The following is a 17,843-nucleotide window of genomic DNA, read 5'->3' as shown; positions in this document are numbered from 1 at the left end:
AATCCAAATCATAATCATAATTAAAATAATCATGTTAAAGCATAATAATAGCAAGATCCTAGGCATGATACTAACAAGATTAGTAACAAACCTTAGCATGTCACTAAACAATAAAAAATAAAGCTTTAACCCTAACATGATACTAACATACCATTAGGAAAGAGAATAGGAAGCATCACAGGAATCATAATAAGCATATTTGATATTATAACCTTTACCCTAAACATGATACTAGGAATCATTATTGTCATTCAAAACATTAAACTAAGGAAAACATCCTAACATGATATTGGGAATCAAAATAACAACCTAGACATGGTTTCAATATCATAATATCAATAAATCAATTAAAGCACTTACTTGGATGCCTCGTACCTCTTTCTAATAACAAAATACACGTGTTAGTAACTTCAAGGAAAATATAAATCATTATGTCAAAAAAAAAGGAAAATATAAATCAAACAATGAAATTAAATAATTGAAAGAGAGATTTGGGACCAAACCCTCAGAAATTAAACATTTCACGTTTAGGACGAAGGCAACTTCGAACAATGCTAGGTGTGTCTAGATCTTGTGAATGCGGAATTTTGTATGAGGAAAGCTAGTTTAGAAAAGAGAGAGAGTAATCAAGAATTTCTTGATAAGAGTTTATGATTGAAAACGGAGGATTTAGAAGGCTATTTATAGAGAAAATCAGCCGGATATGATATAAAATGAATCAGAGTTTCGAAAAGAATAAAACACGACGCTGTCACCAAACACGCGCCTGTCGCCTGACGTTAGACGTGTCGCCCGATGCCAGGTCTGTCGCCCGTGTCGTACGGTGCTGCAATCAGTTTTTCCACGCGTTTTCATATTTTGATAAAATTTAAGCGTACGAGGGGTAAAACTGTAAATTCCTTTAAAACACTTCTTTTATTCTAATTAAAACTCTTAAAAGTCAATTTATCAATGATAATCAAATTAGGATTCAAAAGAACCTTCTAGAAGATTCTACAAGACTATAATCAATCCTAATCGCATAAGGAATGATAAATCAATATAGGCCCTCCTCTAGATCATTGGGCCGCATATATAGATCAAACCGGACCCATTTTAGTAATTTGGCCATAACTTACTCATTATTCATCGGAATTGGGGTTATAATATATCGTTGGAAAGCTCTTTTCGAGCCCCAACCAACTACACCATTATTGGACCCTTTCCATGGACCAAACTAAACTGGATTGGATATTTTCTTAAAATAGGTTTTCAAAAACAAAGAGAAAGAAAAGAATTAAAAAAAAACTAACCGCAACACTAGACTTTTCACACTTTCACTTCATTCGATTATGATTCTACGTGAAAGGTACTCATCACTTGGTTTGGTTTTGGGGAGACACAAATGGGTGTCTACAAAAACTTCATTAGGACAAGCTCGGTACTTGGACCTATATTTAAAAGTGATGTAAAACCCACTTAGTTAGTTTGCTTGCATGGCTAGCTTGTACATATCTTGATGGTAGTGTAGAGTTCACAATTTAAATAAAACAATGCAACATGAATTTACATGCATACCTACATGTGGAAAAATAAAAGGAATACATTAAAAAAATGGCTATTATGATAAAGGTTGGTATCATGCGGCATATTTTTCTTTCATATTATGGGTCCTTATCTCTCACTTTATTCTTAGTCATCCTTTTCTCTTTCTTCCTTCTAACTAACATCCTTTTCTCTATCTTCCTCTTTCTTAAACAAATATTCATACAAAATAATTAGGAGCAAGAAGAAAATTGCTTATAGTCAAGTCTAAAAATAAATTAGCTTCATGAAATAATAGGTAAAAATTAAATTCATGTAATAAAAGAAAATTTATCTTCGTACTTCCGGTTATAAATTACCTACCATTTTAGGTGGTCTTGTTCTCAAAATAAAACATAAGCCGACCATCAAGGCGGAAATTTTGAAAGTTTGGCCTGTCCATATAGGCGGCTTAAAATGCAAAATTTCCCCTCCATGAAGGTGGCTAATTTGCTTTAAAGTGGTCAATTAGTCGCCTTGGCGACGTTTATTAGTAGCTAGCGGTGGCGGCGGTATCCTTATCTTCTCTTCCTCTCTTATTGGTTTATGGAGGAGGGGGTTCGGTTTCTGTTGGTGGTACTAGGGGATTTTTATTGAGGTTAGGGGCAACTTGTGGAATTTCAATGGCTTCGGCGGCGTTAGTGTTCGGGCTTGATTTGTACTTCCTCGGGCTGGTTGTATTGTACCACAATGTATGGCATTACGCTCTACTACGAAGTATATATGTGAAAGTGATATATTATTCAAAAATGTATTGAGGGCATTATACTGGTGTTCCATTTTTGAGTAATGAATTATTTGATAGTTGGATTTCAATTTGAAATTTGACAAAACAAAACCACATTTTGAGTAATTTGAGCAATTTGATGTTGATAACGTGTTTTATAACAAAGGATTTCCAAGAGATCAAAAGAAAGCTCTTAAATACTCCAATAATTGTTGTGTATATTTACTTCAGATTATGCGGGGATTTATGGTACCCCTCCATGAGCAGTGTTTACTCGATATACTAAACATGCAGTGAAATGTCTAATCGAGAGCATGATTTTTTGAGCGATAATATTTACTTTTGCATGGGAAGTTAAGCGGTGATATTTGGCGGTATTCTTAATCCGTTCATATACACATACGATATGATGCGTATTACAACAATATTAATATGTTATACATACCAAAATAAATAAGGTGGACAAAAAAAAACAAAAAACCCTAGTCTCTCTCTCCTCTCTCTAAAACTCTAGCCTCCATTGTTGAATTTTGGAGGGGCTTTCATCAGTTTTTACCGGTGAAAAGCCCCGATAATCGTGTGTTCTTATGTGATTTTTCTCTTGTTTTAGGTTTATAATAACTCTTCCTCTTGTAGGAGGAACATTTATCCCTTAAAAGTCAGGGTTTTTCTTCTTCTTTAGGAAGATTTGGTTCCTTCTAAAGAGCGGGGTTTTCTTCTCTGTTTTGAGGGAGGATTTGCTTTTTTATTTCATGAATTGCTATAGAGTTTTTTATGGGTAAAAATTTGTGTGATGTAACACCCCCAAATCTCCCTCTACGGAAATACCAGTATAATACGTATAATTATACCATAGAGATAGACTTGGGCATATTACCGCCGCGTGATTACGCAAGGCTACTCAAAATACTTAACTCAATAACAAAAACTTGCGGCGGAAACTCAACTTTCTTTTATTAATACTTATGAAAATAGTAACATTGTTATGAGTACTCTAAATAAAGACAAGACCAACATTCCTAAACTACGTGAAGCAAATCTCGGGACTCCCATATGCTCATTCATGACTCCACCTGAAAATAGTCAACATTGCTTACCATTACGGTAAACAAGGCGAACCAAAACAAATAGGAAATACAGATTAGCAAAATATGCTAAGTACGATAAGTGCAAGATAATGTAAACTCAATTTATTTGCAAACATGCTTTTAAAACCGATTCCAATAAATAATCCACTAATTCCAAAACTCATGATTCAAAACCAATTCCAATGATTCAACATTCAAAATAATTGATAAACCAATTCCCATAAAAATCCAATTCCTTTTTGAACCAATTTCTTTAAATCCAATTCCTCACCCAAGTGTGCACACCCCCCAAGCTAGTCTCCTTATATTACAAGGCTATTCTTGAGGAAAGACCCGGTCATACAAAGTCCAAGGCCTTATCAATAAACCAAATCCGCATAGTGGGATTACCAACCTGCTTATAAAGCATTAATAATAATAATAATTCAATGGTTCAATAAATCCTTTTAAGATCCAACAAATCCAATATAATTCAAACTCCTTTTTGATAAGTCCACATACTTTCAAAATCAAAACATTTTAAATAAATACTTGAGAATAAAATCTCATATTAATAGCTTTCCAAAATCAATAACTCTTCCTTGAAAAACCTTTTATTTAATTCAACAAACCGTTTAAAAATCAAATTATTTATTTAAACATGATAAGTAATTCAAACCATTTAAAACATGATTTAAAAACCAAAATACTTTTATCAATACCTCCAAACATGATTTATTTCAAAATCATAATTCAAATCAATTTAATTCAATCACTAATCAAATCAAATAAAACATGTTATTCAAACCAATCACTTTCAAAGGTATCTAGCCACCTAACGTACCTTGATCCTTGCTTAGCTATACACACCAAAAGAACCTCAAGAATCTTGGTCGAACACACACTACAAATAAATATAACCTTAATCAATATAAGGTTAACAAATAATTAAAAACCCCCAACTATATGTACATGAACCTTTTAATTAATTTCTCATAAACATCATAAAAATATGATTTTATATAATTAAAACTACTCATAATAATTTTTATAAATCCCCCATAATAAAAATAATAATAATTGAATAAGAGAAGAGAAGAAGAAAAGATAAGAAACCAAGGAAAAACAGAAGAATTGGATTTGCGTAGGAAATAATAGGCAGAACTTGCAGAGGCTATAACTCCTTTGATATAGCTCGGAATTGGGTGATTCTTGAGCCTAAACTCAAGGACTTTTCGAGAGGAACAACCTTCTGTGAAACGTTCATACCCCAAAAACTGAGCAGAAGTGCCCGAAAATTGGCTTCAAAGATAAACGGGATGATTTATGTAAAATTGAGGAGAAGAAAAGAAGAGAATTGGTGTGAAGAATGTGAGAGGTATGAAGGGGTATTTATAGGCTAGGGTGTAGAAAGGATAGAGTTTAAGGTGTGATATGATTACTAGAAAACGTGATAAGTTTTTGGGGTTGTTAAGGTACATGAATCAAATTAAGTCTAGATTAATAGTTGGGTTAAAAGATAAGAAAATTTAAATGGATATACATATGGTTGGGAGAAGAAAGATAGGAACAAAATGAGATAAAGAAGAAGAAAATTAGAGGATAATTTAAAATATAATAATTAACAAACTAAAGTGATAACAATCAATAATAATAAAATAATTGAATAAATAAATATTTTAGATAATATCAAAATTAGTTAAATACATAATGTATATTAAATATTTCTCTTGAAATAGTTAGTAAAATATGGACCGACCTTAAAAAGATAATTAAACCTATATTATTAATTTAGAAATCCAAAAATAATTAATTATTCAAATGATTAAATACTTATATTTGGCGCTAAAATTCAAATATTATTTTGGCCCCAAATAATGAAATTACTAAAATACCCTTTTTATAAAATAATTCTTAATTAATTAATTATAAAAATACGTATGAAAATACGGGGTATTACATGCGAGATCGAAAAATAGGTTAATATTTCGATTAAAATCTTACGAATCAAGCGAAAATTTTCTGCATGTCTACAACAGATCGATAGACCCCCATGCCGAAGAAGGCTGTAAATTACAGCAATATGAAAGAGGGTATGAAGAATGTACGATTTGCAACAACAATCGTAGCTTTGCTTACGAAATATTTTTATTTGATTCAATTATTATGTATTTCGTAGACCTAAATCTCTTTGTAGATGTCATATGACTTTTATTTATAAACAATTTTATTTGAAAAAAAAGGTTGCCTAATTTCTGATAAATTTTCCTATTTTTAATATAGGAACTTGCTAACGAGCATCACGAGGCATTAGATAAATAATGAATACTTCATATAATGCTTAAAATATTATTATGTTATAAGTATATGACAAAATCACGCATTGTTCAATGTAATTAATGTTTTTTTTTTATAGTGTAATTAATGTTATTTTTTTTTAATATTTTTCTCTTATTTAACGTTTGGGATGCTCGTTAGTTTTTTCCTTATTTATAGGAAAAATTTACAAGAATAATCCCAAATTTGCCTCATTCGCCCAAAATAATCCCAACTTTCTATTATTTTTGTAATAACCCGAACTTTAATGTAAATTGCTTTCAATGGTCCTAACAGGTTATCTAAGTTGTTATAACAAGTTACCTGACATGTGTTGGCACTTGATTGGTTAAAAAAATAAAAAAAAAATTTTTACAAGAAAAATAAAAAATTGATTAATAAATAATTAAAAATAATTCACCTACCACCGGCCAAACCACCTTCCCCTCCGCCCACCACGCTAGACCGATCCCCTGTACTCCAAGGCCCCACCTCCGGTCGAGCCCAAAATCCCTCTCTCACCACACGTCCACACCGGCGTCGAGTCAACCCCCCTTCCCCCACGAATTCCCTATCTAGATCTTTTCCCCGTCACAATTCTACCCTCATCCCCATCCCGATTTCAGCCCCCTCTCTTTCCCTCGTTCTTATTTCGGCCTCCTTGACCTTTATGCTATCACTCTCTCCGCCCTAAAACACATGAGTTCGGGTGGTCATAGGTAGGTTTTCGGGTTTTGGTGGTTTGTAATGGGGTTTCGAGTTTGGTGGTTGAGGGCTGAAAGCTTTCGAGTCAAGTGGTTGTTGTGGGGATGGTGTTTTGGTTACTATGATTGTGGTAGGGGGTGGATGTGGGGTTGGTGGCTCAGGGGAGGTAGGGTGGTGGAGGTATGTAGCTGGGTTGGTGTTGGTGGGGCCTGGTGGCTAGGGTGGTTTGCAATTTAAAATTAGTTTCTTTTTTTAATAATTTTTTTGAAAGAACTTTTTTTTTTTAATTATTTTTAAAATAGTTAATTATGTGTTTTTATTTATTTAATACCCAATAATAATTTAAAAAAAAAAAAGGAAAATTTGACAATTACCACCTTCTGTTTAGTCCATTTTAGCAATTACCACCTTCTATTTTTTTTTTTGAAAATTACCACCTTCTATTTTCAAAAACATCAAAAGTTACCACCTTCTTGTGTCCCAACTACCACATGACGTCATTTTGGGCTCATTCTTTCCCTTTCCTCCCTATTTCCCTCACATTACTCATTCCTAACTCGATTCTCATCCCCCCTTTCACTTTTTTTCCCCCAAACAATCAAAAACACTTCAATTCACTCCTTCAAATCAAAATTGACGAACAATTATTGGTGGTTTGGGGGAAAAAAAAGTGAAAGAGGAGATAAGAATCCAAATAGAAATGAGAAATGTGAGGGAAATAGGGAGGGAAGGGAAAGAATGGACCTAAAATGACGTCATGTGGAGTTAGGGGGCAATAAGGTGGTAACTTTTGATGTTTTTAAAAGTAGAAGGTGGTAATTTAAAAAAAAAAATTAAAAATAAGAAGGTGGTAATTGCTAAAATGGACATAACAGAAGGTGGTAATTGTCAAAATTTCCTTAAAAAAATTATAAATGTTATTTTTTTTACCAATCACATGCTGACACGTGTAAATTAACTTTTATTAAAAAATAATTTACCTACTCAACCGGTTACCGATCATTTAAGATTATAAGAAACATATTCATATTAAAGTTTGGATTATTAGAAAATAATCAAAAGTTGAAATTATTTTGAACCTATGCGGCAAAGTTGGGTCATTCTCGTCAAAAGTGCGTATCATTTGGGACCTAGGTAGGGGTGTCCGTTCGGTTTTCGGTTTGGATTTAGTCCAAATCCGATCCAATCCGAAATATAATTCGGTTTTCAATTTTTCAATCCGATCCGATCCGAATTTCTCTATTGATCCAATCCGATCAAATCCGAATTAAAATTCGGTTATTTGGATCCAATCCGAAAATCCGAATGATAATACATTATTTTTAGCGCCAAATACAATTATAAAAATAAAGCTTTACTATAAATAAAAGTCTTCAAAATCATGATTAAAATAAATAGTTCAACGTCAAGTCATTAATTAATTTATACAAAGTCTCTCTAATTTATTTTATGTAGTAGTAAGTATTTGAGCTAAACTTCAAAATATTACAGAAATCCATATTTATACAAGCTTAATTTTACAATTCGGTTTTCGGTTTGGATTGGATCCAATTAGGGTCAATCCGAAAATCCGAATTTCCAAAAAATCTCAATCCGATCTGATCCGATTTAAAGTTCAGTTCCGATCCGAATTGATAATTCAGTTTGGATTAGATTAGATTTCGGTTTTTATCCGAATTATGGACACCCTAGACCTAGGAAAAGCATAAACTGATAAACCCAACGAAGTTAGCCCAGAAACTAAAAACTCCTGAGTCTACAATCAAACCGGTTTTCCCCATTATCAAATATGACCCAAAGCAGTTCCAATTCCACAGCACCAGCACCGGTGCCGGCGTCGGAGTCATCAGCGGCGGTGGAGAGCTATGTAATGGTGCACAACATTGCTAAGCGCCATAACGTCGGGACATTAGCGCGTAGCGCCACCGCCTTCGGCGTATCGGAATTAATTCTTATTGGCCGCCGTGACTTCAATTCCTTTGGCAACCATGGCTCCGTCTCTCACCTCGGCATCCGCCATTTTCACTCTCTCTTAGAGGCTCGCAACTTTTTCAAGGTTTAAACCTCGTTTTAGTAGCAAAATGGCTTCTTCAATTTTTTATTTTAATAATGGGAATAAATTTGGATTTGTTGGTGTTATTGGGTTTTTGATTTTCAGGAGAGAAATTGTGATATTTGTGGTGTAGAGATTACGAATGATGCTAAGCCTGTTAATGAACACCCTTTTAGCAGGAGCACTGCATTTTTACTTGGCAATGAGGTTGGTTACTTTGTTCACTTTTTTTTGTTGATCTAATTCAAGTGTAGCTAGCAATTTGGGGAAACTGTTTTTTTGCGTGAGTTTATCGCAGGAGTAATATGAAAAATTGATCGAATCGAGTCATGTTTAGGCTTGTATCGTGTTTGTGTCGTGTGGTATCTTTGGCTGCTGATTATACCATTTATATGTTGCTCACTAAACTTATCATAGGACTAATATGACAATTTGATCTATTCGGCTCATGTTTGGGCTGGTATCGTGTTTGTGTCATATGGTGTCTTAGACTACCGGTTCTACTGTTTTTGTGTTGTTGACAAAACATTTTATAGGACTAGTACGACAAATTAATCAATTCGGTTCATGTTTGGGCTGTGGTATCTTAGACTGTCAGTTCTACTCTTTTTGTGCTGTTGACAAAACTTGCTTATGCTTCCTGTCCATCTTGAACATAATCACTTTTGAAATGCTTTGAAGCATCAAGCTTGGTTTGATTTACTGAATAAAGAATTAGCTGCTCTTGAAATTAATTGAACATGGGAAATTACTGCTATACATTATGACAGGGGTTACTTTGGGTGTGGGGTTACCATACACGGCCACCTTATATGAAAAGAACATAACTTAGCATCACAAAGTTCTGTGGAGATATTTTCTCTTAATTAGCCTAAATTAGGAGTTATTATTAATATATTATAAGGTTTTGAGATTTTGATAAGTAAGGTTTTGTTATTTGGTTGATATTACAATAAAATTTGTGTGATTAATTGAACATAGAAAGTACAAAGGGAGGAATGGCGAATTATGAAAAAGTTGGATAAATTTCCTGTGGTTATGGAGTAAAAATTTCTGATCTTGTGGTTAATTGTTTCTATGTATGTTTTTGTTTTAGCCCCTAAGTTTTTTTAGGGCTCGTGTTCTATTGTTTTAGTCTTAATGTAGGGTATAGACTATAGAGTCGCTCATATTTTAGATTTTGGGAGTGTTCTTTTGAGATGGGTGCAACCGGGTGCATAATCCAAATTTTGGCACTAAGTGGGGCTGTTGAGTACAACTTGAACTCTTAGGATAAGAATTATTAGTGACAATTTTACGATATTATTCAACCAAAAGCTGCTTAATCATGTAGTTAAGTTTTTGATTGAAAGTTCAGAGTTGGTAAAATTGTGTTTTGTTGGTTGTCACAATGCTGAGATGATAAAATAAATTATGTTTGGTTTTGTTTGGAATTTGAATGAATAAGTACTCTGAAATAGGGTACAAGCTTTTAATTTTTAAGCAAAGTAGTGATCCTACATGTGAAGCTTTTGGAGAAATGTGTACACCTCACAACTTCAAGCTTAAGAGTTTGCTTTATACATCTTATAAAGATTCTGGATAACTTATTGAGTCAATGTACAATAATCTAAGTTGTTGTGTATGGTTCACTTGGTCTGATTTAAGCTTTATTCTCCTTTGCTAACTTATCGATAAACTTAGCTTATTTTAGTTGAGCCTTTGCTTAACTTGGCTTATTTTTTGGCGAATATTTCCATCATTTCACAATAGTTGCATCAATTTGAACATGTGCGTTTGCCAAATCATTACTCTGACTTCAAATATCTTTTATTATATTTCATTTAAAAAACATAAAAAAAAAAGTATATCTTAATGCTATATATTGAGATTAACACTAACAATTAAAATGATGATATCTATTGATATATATTAATAATTTAATGTGGTCAAAGTTTATATGAGAATAATATATAAAGTTAATATGATGCTTGTGAAACAAAAGAAGTATAACCTATTTTTGTTTATTATATATATTGAACTTACATATGCTTAATTTAACTTGTTTTTGCTGAAGTTAACTTATTTTTACTTAATTAAAATATATATTATTGCTGAAAAAAAAACCTTGAATTTGTTAACAAGAATAATCAAATCCAGTCAATCCACCCCATTAGCTAACAAACTGGGAGGAAATAGAAGCTGTATATTGAGGTTATATTCCTTCTTATGGAGATATTTGATACTAAACCAATGTTGTTTTGTAGAAACTTTACCTTTTGGTATAAGGTTCCAGATTTCAAAGCCTCTGTGATCTGTGATGACAAACTAATGCAGTAAAATGATGGGATTTTGGTTTGAGAGCTTGGAGTAAGATTGACTAGATTGTTAACTCTCATGCGCTTATTTTACTTGTTAATTGTATAATATTTTTATTCTAATTAACATCCATCGAAGTTGTAATTAATAACATTTTAAACCCTAGTGATTATGATGAAAGACTTGATATGCACAAATAGAATGGGGCATAACTCTTAAGATAGGTTGACCATCTAAATTTGTGATGAACCAACAATGAAAGAAACTACAGACTCAGAAAAAGGAGGGGACAGCTATGCATTAGTAGACAAATGTGATTAACATTCCACTAGGAGAGGAGGCAACGTGAATTAGCATACCTGACATTCTGCAATATAATGGGGCCAAAATACATTAATGTTAGGTTGTATTGTGCTTGCTGAGATTGTTAGTATAAATGGTAGAGTAGAATGTCATTGAAGGGCATTTGGTGAGTTAAGAAAAGAGAGAGACTAGTAGTCTCAAGCTACCTTGTGAGATTAATAGCCTAAAGCTATTACTTGTAACCGTATCAAATCATTCTCAAGCTTTCACTTAAATTAATCTGTTCTTCTAAAATATTAAAATCAGAATTACTAATCTATAGCAAAAATTTAATTTAATTTATTTATTTTTATTTTTAATTTATTTACATTGAGTTTTGAGATCAACGAGTTCTTTGGTAATTTTTCTGGATGTAGGACAGGAATGTTAATACATGAAATTTTTGGTGTATATATTATACGATAGACCTACTTTCTGAAATTGAATTTGGAACTTTTGTCAAGAAAGCCTTTTCATTATATAGTAATGATTTGCAATTATATTGCTTGTTTATGTTTTAAAACTTAAAATTAAAGAGGAATTTAGGACGAGAGGTTGATGCTTGAATTTTTGATAAAAGTATTTGTAACCATATTTAAACCAGTTTTCTGAAATTGAAGTATGACCTATAAATTCAAGAATGCCTTTCCAATGCACAGTAATAATTTGCAATTATATTGCTTGTTTTCTTTTTTACAAGCTTAAATGGGGAGCGTATTTTAAAATAAGATGGGTATTTTTTTTATTCTTACATCTTTATCCTTTTGCTTGAATTTATGTACCAATTTGTATAATAGCCAATAACTGTAGATCCTGTTGTTCCATCCTATTATATTAGAGGGTAAGTTATTTATGTAGTACAATAAAAGAATTGGCAAAATTGTATCACATAGTTAGTTATTATCCATTTTATGTTGTTTAGCAATCAAGGGAGAACAAGACACAACTGTTATGAATAATGAAATATATGGCCAATCTGTAATGTAATGGATCAAGCAAGCCCCCAGATCAAGTACACATACTGTAGAAGTAGAGGGAAGAGTAACAAGGGGAATGCACCAGTGCACAACTGTGTATGATTTTATAAGTAGGGAGGTGGTGGTACTAAAGTGGAAAGTGTCCACCCGTGTTAGTATCTCTTAGCCTGTGGAGAATCTATCCTCCTTGTTTGTCTCCCTCAAAACACTGATAAGCCATGCTTTCTGTATTTCCAATTTGTTGCTGTAATTCAAGCCTTTTTAAGCTTGATGATGCAGATCTAAATAGACGCAAAAGAAGTTAACAAAGATAAGGGGGATTATAATGTTATAGACTAGCAAATCTGACTTGTATTTTGATTTAATAAGGTATTATTAATAAAGATGAAAGCTTGATAAATTGATAGATAATGGCTGAAAGCTTGCAAGGGTAGTAGGTTTAGCATACAACTCTCCTACTAGCAACTTGAGGTTGCCACTCTCTATTTCCAATAACCCAATTCATGCCTGCCTTTACCCTTTCCCCCTCTATCTATTTATACTAAAGCTAGGACTATAAACCTGATAATATTAAACTTTCCAAATTACCCCTCCTAAGATTAGTCTATTACATATAAACAACTACTGAAACGGCTGCACATAAACAATCCATGAAAGCTTCCAAATCTTAAAATAATTAAAGTTATACTCTGTGGTAATTTTGCTACCATTACAGTACTAATATCAGGTCCGCTCGCATGTATTTGTATAGTTGCATGGACAATTTAGAATTTTAAACTGATACAGTGCTTAATGTCTCTGGAAGTTTCATCACCTGAAAGACATATTGCCTAGAAATGTAAGTGATTTCTATTGTGTAGCATGCAGTAATCAGAGGCTTTTAGATATATAGATCTCTATGGCTAGAGTTCTCGTGTTTTTTTTATTTCCATTTCCCTTTACTGAAGAGATATCTGTTTTCTCCAAATTTACTTCGTATTGTCGTATATTTTCATTAAATCTGAGGTAATCTTCATGTACACTGGTGAGTAAAGTATTGAATAAACTTGGGTACCATTACTAATTGCTAATTTTCTTGTAGGGAACAGGCCTTTCAGCCAAGGAATGCGAGATATGTGACTTCTTTGTGTATATTTCCCAATATGGAGGTGGGACTGCTTCATTAAACGTTACTATAGCAGCTTCTATAGTCCTTCATCATTTTGGAGGTATATACTGGATATTCATCTTAAATCACAGAACTGTCGCTCTGACTTAATCATTTATTGCTTTGGGTTAGCAATCCATACTAATGTGTCCTGTGTCTTTCTTAGTGTATTTGGGGAAGAGAAGGTGGGTGGGGGGATTAGTTATTACATTTAGTCAAAAACAATTCATGCTTCTATAGATCAGTGAAATAATGGCTTTTTTTTAGCTAATGAACTTCAGCATATTTATCCTGTTTATGAATCCTGAAATGTTTGCTGGAGTACAATAGCTTATGTGGACAAAGTTGGGGAACTACAGCTTATATCTGACATCTGCTTCCCTCCAGTCTGGGCAGGATTTACTGAGAGGATCCGTGATGGAAACAAATTTGTTGTTGCTGAAAGGCCTACCCGACAATCAAGGCTTAGCTTGTGTACAGAATCAGATGATGCTATTGTAGAGGAGCGTCGTCTGCGGAAGGAAAATGCTGCTAGTGGTTTCTTTGGTGAACTTGATGATACTGACGCAGGCACCAACCTTTTGTTTGACAAATTAGAGGATAATAAAGGAGATTATACTATTTGATGAAATCTGCATAAGCAATGACTTATAGCTCCTTGAAATATATCCTAGATGGCATCGACTCTTACAGCCATGAAGAGACTTCAAAACTTTTCAATGATGACTTTTTAGTTAATGTCACTGAGATGAAATCTTGATTATATACGACGAATTCTGAGCCATCAGTGTGTTCAATAGTTCATATATTAGCCATATGGAAGTTTTGCGGCGGAATTGTTGTGTAACCCCTAGATGCGTATTTCCCCTTTTTTGTCAGAAAGTTCTTCGGGGTTGTGTTTGAAATGGGCTGGAGGAGGGTTTTTGGGTAACAAAGACTCGTGCGATTACTTTGATATATTTATTTTGTTTTCAGATTTATCTAATACAAGATGTAAAGTAGGATAGAAGCTTTTTTTATTGATGAGTTAATCATCTTTGCTCTTTAGTGCATTTCCTCTGCATAACAACATGCTCTTTGATGAAGCTTTGATATCCACAATTATGAGAAAGTGTATGATCTAGTCCAACTATTGGGAGATAGTCCTCTATATAATGTTTGGATGAGTTGGTCTGTACGGATTCCATGGTGTGTACGTTCAAGGTGATACTAATAAAACAGTTTACTTCTCCAAAGCTTCATCCAATGACTCGATTTTTGTTGGAAGTTTAGGATCTTTGATCTAGCATTGGTTGTTCTTTGATGAGAATTGTGGTGAAGGATGCGGGTGTCACCTCAATTTCTAGCCATTTCAAGGTCGAGTAGATGAGAAAAGCTTTAAGAGGATGTAATCTTAAGTGTCCTCATTGCTGTTGTTAGTTTCGTAACATTTCTCAAAATCCTTCAAATGATCAAGTGGATTCTTCATCTTGCCACCACTATATTGACGTCTCTTTATGGAGTTTATTTTGAGCCACTTTTGCTTAGATAGGTAGAAAGTGCCTTGCACTCTCAATGGTCTTGTTTGAGCCATTTCAACTTCATTGGCAAAGTTGTTCACAAAACACCATAGTAAGTAGTCTTCATTCTTTGTCGCTAAAGGAGGTGTATAGGGATGGCAGTGGGTCGGGTCAAATGGGAGACCCGCTCGGCCCATCCCCACCCCACCGGGGCAAGGATGAAGGGAGGTTTGGCGACAGGTAACAGGTATAAAAAGCAAAAAGTCTATTGTAGACTCTGGTCTATCTAGAATAGATGGACTACTGACCCATATACACTACAAACCTCAAATCTTGCGGCCCAAACACTCTCAAAATTTCTTAAGTTTATTTCTTTTGGTAATTTTGCTCCAACAAACATATCTCTCTCCTCTGCAATTACTTTCATGCATTACTTTCATTTCATTTTTCAATTGCTCAATACTTATCTATCTCCTCTGCAATTGACGAATCGCCAGGGAAGAAAACAAGAAAAAGGTCCAAAAAGGTAATTAAATATTTGAACAACTTAAAATTTCTTTAGATTTCTTTAAATTCGTTAATTGATTTCCTTCGAACTTGTTGTAATTTGTTAAAATTATTTAAATTTTTGTAATTTGTGTATAATCTCTTAACATTTTTCACATTTTTTCGACAAATTATTCTACAAGTAGTGATGAAGATGAATTGTTGAAGCTAATCCGATTGATTTAAAGAAGGCATGCAGTGGTACATTACGATTGTTCGCATATTTTTACCAAATGTTCAAAATATGCGATGTTTAGATTTTTTTACTAAAAATTCAAAATTTGAAATTGTTCGATTTTTTTACTAAATGTTCAAAAGTAAAGATCTGGTACATTGCAATTGTTCAGATATTTTTGCTAAATGTTCAAAATTTACGATGTTCGGATTTTTTTTTACTAAATGTTCAAAATTTGCAATCGTTCAAAATTTTTAACTAAATATTCTAAAGTATAGGCGTGGTACATTGCGATTTTTCAGATATTTTTACAAAATGTTCAAAATTTTCGATGTTCAATTCGGATTTTTTTTACAAAATGTTCAAATTTGCAATCGTTCAGATTTTTTTACTAACTGTTCAAAAGTATAGGTGTGATACATTGCGATTGGTCATATATTTTTACTAAATGTAAAAAAAAAAATTTATGTTCAATTAAGAATTTTTACTAAATGTTCAAAATTTGCAATTGTTCTGATTTTTTTTACTAAATGTTCAAAAGTATAGGCATGGTACATTGCGATTGTTCAGATATTTTTACTAAGTGTTCAAAAAAATCTTCAATTCGGAATTTTTTACTAAATCTTCAAAATTTGCAATCGTTCAAATTTTTTTTTTACTAAATGTTTAAAAGTATAGGCATGGTACATTGCGATTGTTCAGATATTTTTGCTAAATGTTCAAAATTTTCGATGTTCAGTTCGGATTTTTTTACTAAATATACAAAATTTGCAATCGTTCAGATTTTTACTAAATGTTCAAAAGTATAGGCATGGTACATATATTTATTTTTTAAACAATCAATTAATAAAAATTCATACAGATTAATGAAAACAACCAAATTCATACAAATTAATCGATCAAATCAATCAAAAATATAAATTAATCGATCATAATGGATTGAAATCGAATAAATTAGCTTCAAGAAATTCAATTAATATTAAAACAAGTATTAAATCCACAAATTCATCTCAAAAATTAAAATAAATCAAAATTGATCACATTGAATTCATAACAACTAACATAGATTGATCTCTTCAAGAATTTCGAGAATTTCCGTCATGTTTAATGCAGCAAATCAATGGAAAAAAAAATCAAAGAACAGAGGAGAGAGAAAATAAGAATTAAAAAAAAAAAGAATTATTATTGAGAAAGAAATAAAAAAGAATCAGATTAAAAAGGGAAAGAGAGATCCTTTGAAGAAGGAAACAAAAAATACAATAAAAAATAAAATAAATAAAAAGAAGAAAGAGGAGAATAATGTGAAGATGCGTTTAATTCAAAAGAGTATGTGTTCAATAGTGGTCCATCTAGAATAGATAGACCAGGGTCCATACAAGAATATGTATATAAAAAGTGTACCCGCCACAGGTGATGGGCGGGTTGTGGGTATGAGTTTTAGAGTAGATTCGCCCCATCCTCGCCTCAACCCCCATATCCACCTTATACTAATCCAATATAGGTTGAAACAAACTTGGAAGAGTCTAAAACTATAGAGTCTAAAACTATAGAGTCTAGATACTATAACAATATAATAATATAAAATAAATAATTAATGACATTAACAACGTATGGATTCCGCTAAGCGGATGGAAAAAGAGATTTCACAGAAATGGTAATTAAATTATTGTGATACAATATGCCATTATGACAGCGGGCTTAAGGTGGGTATGGATATCCAAGTGGGTGGTGGGACGAAGATGGATAATAGCTTGTTACTGTAGACACCCATTTATGTCTCCCCAAAACCAAACCCAGTGATGAGTACCTTTCACGTCGAATCATAATCGAATGAAGCGAAAGTGTGGAAAATCTAGTGTTGCGGATTGTTTTAATTTCTTTTCTTTTCTCTTTGTTTTTTGAAAACTTATTTTAAGAAAACAGCCAATCCTGTTTGGTTGGTCCATGATATGGGTCCAATATTAGTGTAGTTGGATGGGGCTTGCAAAGAGCTTTCCAACGATATATTATAAGTCCAATTCCGATGAATGTTGAGGAAGTTATGACCAATTTACTAAACTGGGCCCGGTTTGAGCCTTGTATGCGGCCCAATGATTCTAGGGGAGGGCCTAATACGGATTTATCATTCCTAATGCAATTAGGAATGGTTTTAGTCTTGTAGAATCTTCTAGAAGGTTCTTTTCATTCCTAATTCAATTAGCATTGATAAATTGACTTTTGACTTTTCAGAGTTTTAATTAAAATCAAATAGCATTTTTTAAGGAAATTATATGATTTTATCCTCCAGTATGGCAAACTTATCTGATTTTCAAAAACGCGTTAAAATCAGGCTTGGCGCCTAACCCCAGGCCTTGGCGCCTGGAACAAAGCCTGGCGCTAGTGTTGGTGCCTGGCGACAGTTAACCAGGGTTGGCGCCAACTCTGTTTT

The 17,843-nt window shown here is 33.0% G+C and overlaps 1 protein-coding gene across 1 annotated transcript; it reads left to right on the top strand.

The window, feature by feature from the left end:
* Positions 1–8,096: 8,096 nt before the first annotated feature.
* LOC145630680 (uncharacterized) lies at positions 8,097–14,215 on the top strand. Its single transcript, XM_081682883.1, has 4 exons — positions 8,097–8,434; positions 8,537–8,638; positions 13,130–13,256; positions 13,583–14,215. The coding sequence occupies exons 1-4, from the start codon at positions 8,168–8,170 to the stop codon at positions 13,819–13,821; spliced, it is 735 nt and encodes a 244-aa protein (XP_081539009.1). The 5' UTR covers positions 8,097–8,167; the 3' UTR covers positions 13,822–14,215.
* The last annotated feature ends 3,628 nt before the right edge of the window (positions 14,216–17,843 follow it).

Source organism: Chenopodium album, chromosome 5, assembly GCF_948465745.1.
Source record: "Chenopodium album chromosome 5, dcCheAlbu1.1, whole genome shotgun sequence".
In the NCBI taxonomy this organism is placed as follows: Eukaryota; Viridiplantae; Streptophyta; class Magnoliopsida; order Caryophyllales; family Amaranthaceae; genus Chenopodium; species Chenopodium album.
This window is presented reverse-complemented; position numbering and strand designations above follow the sequence as displayed.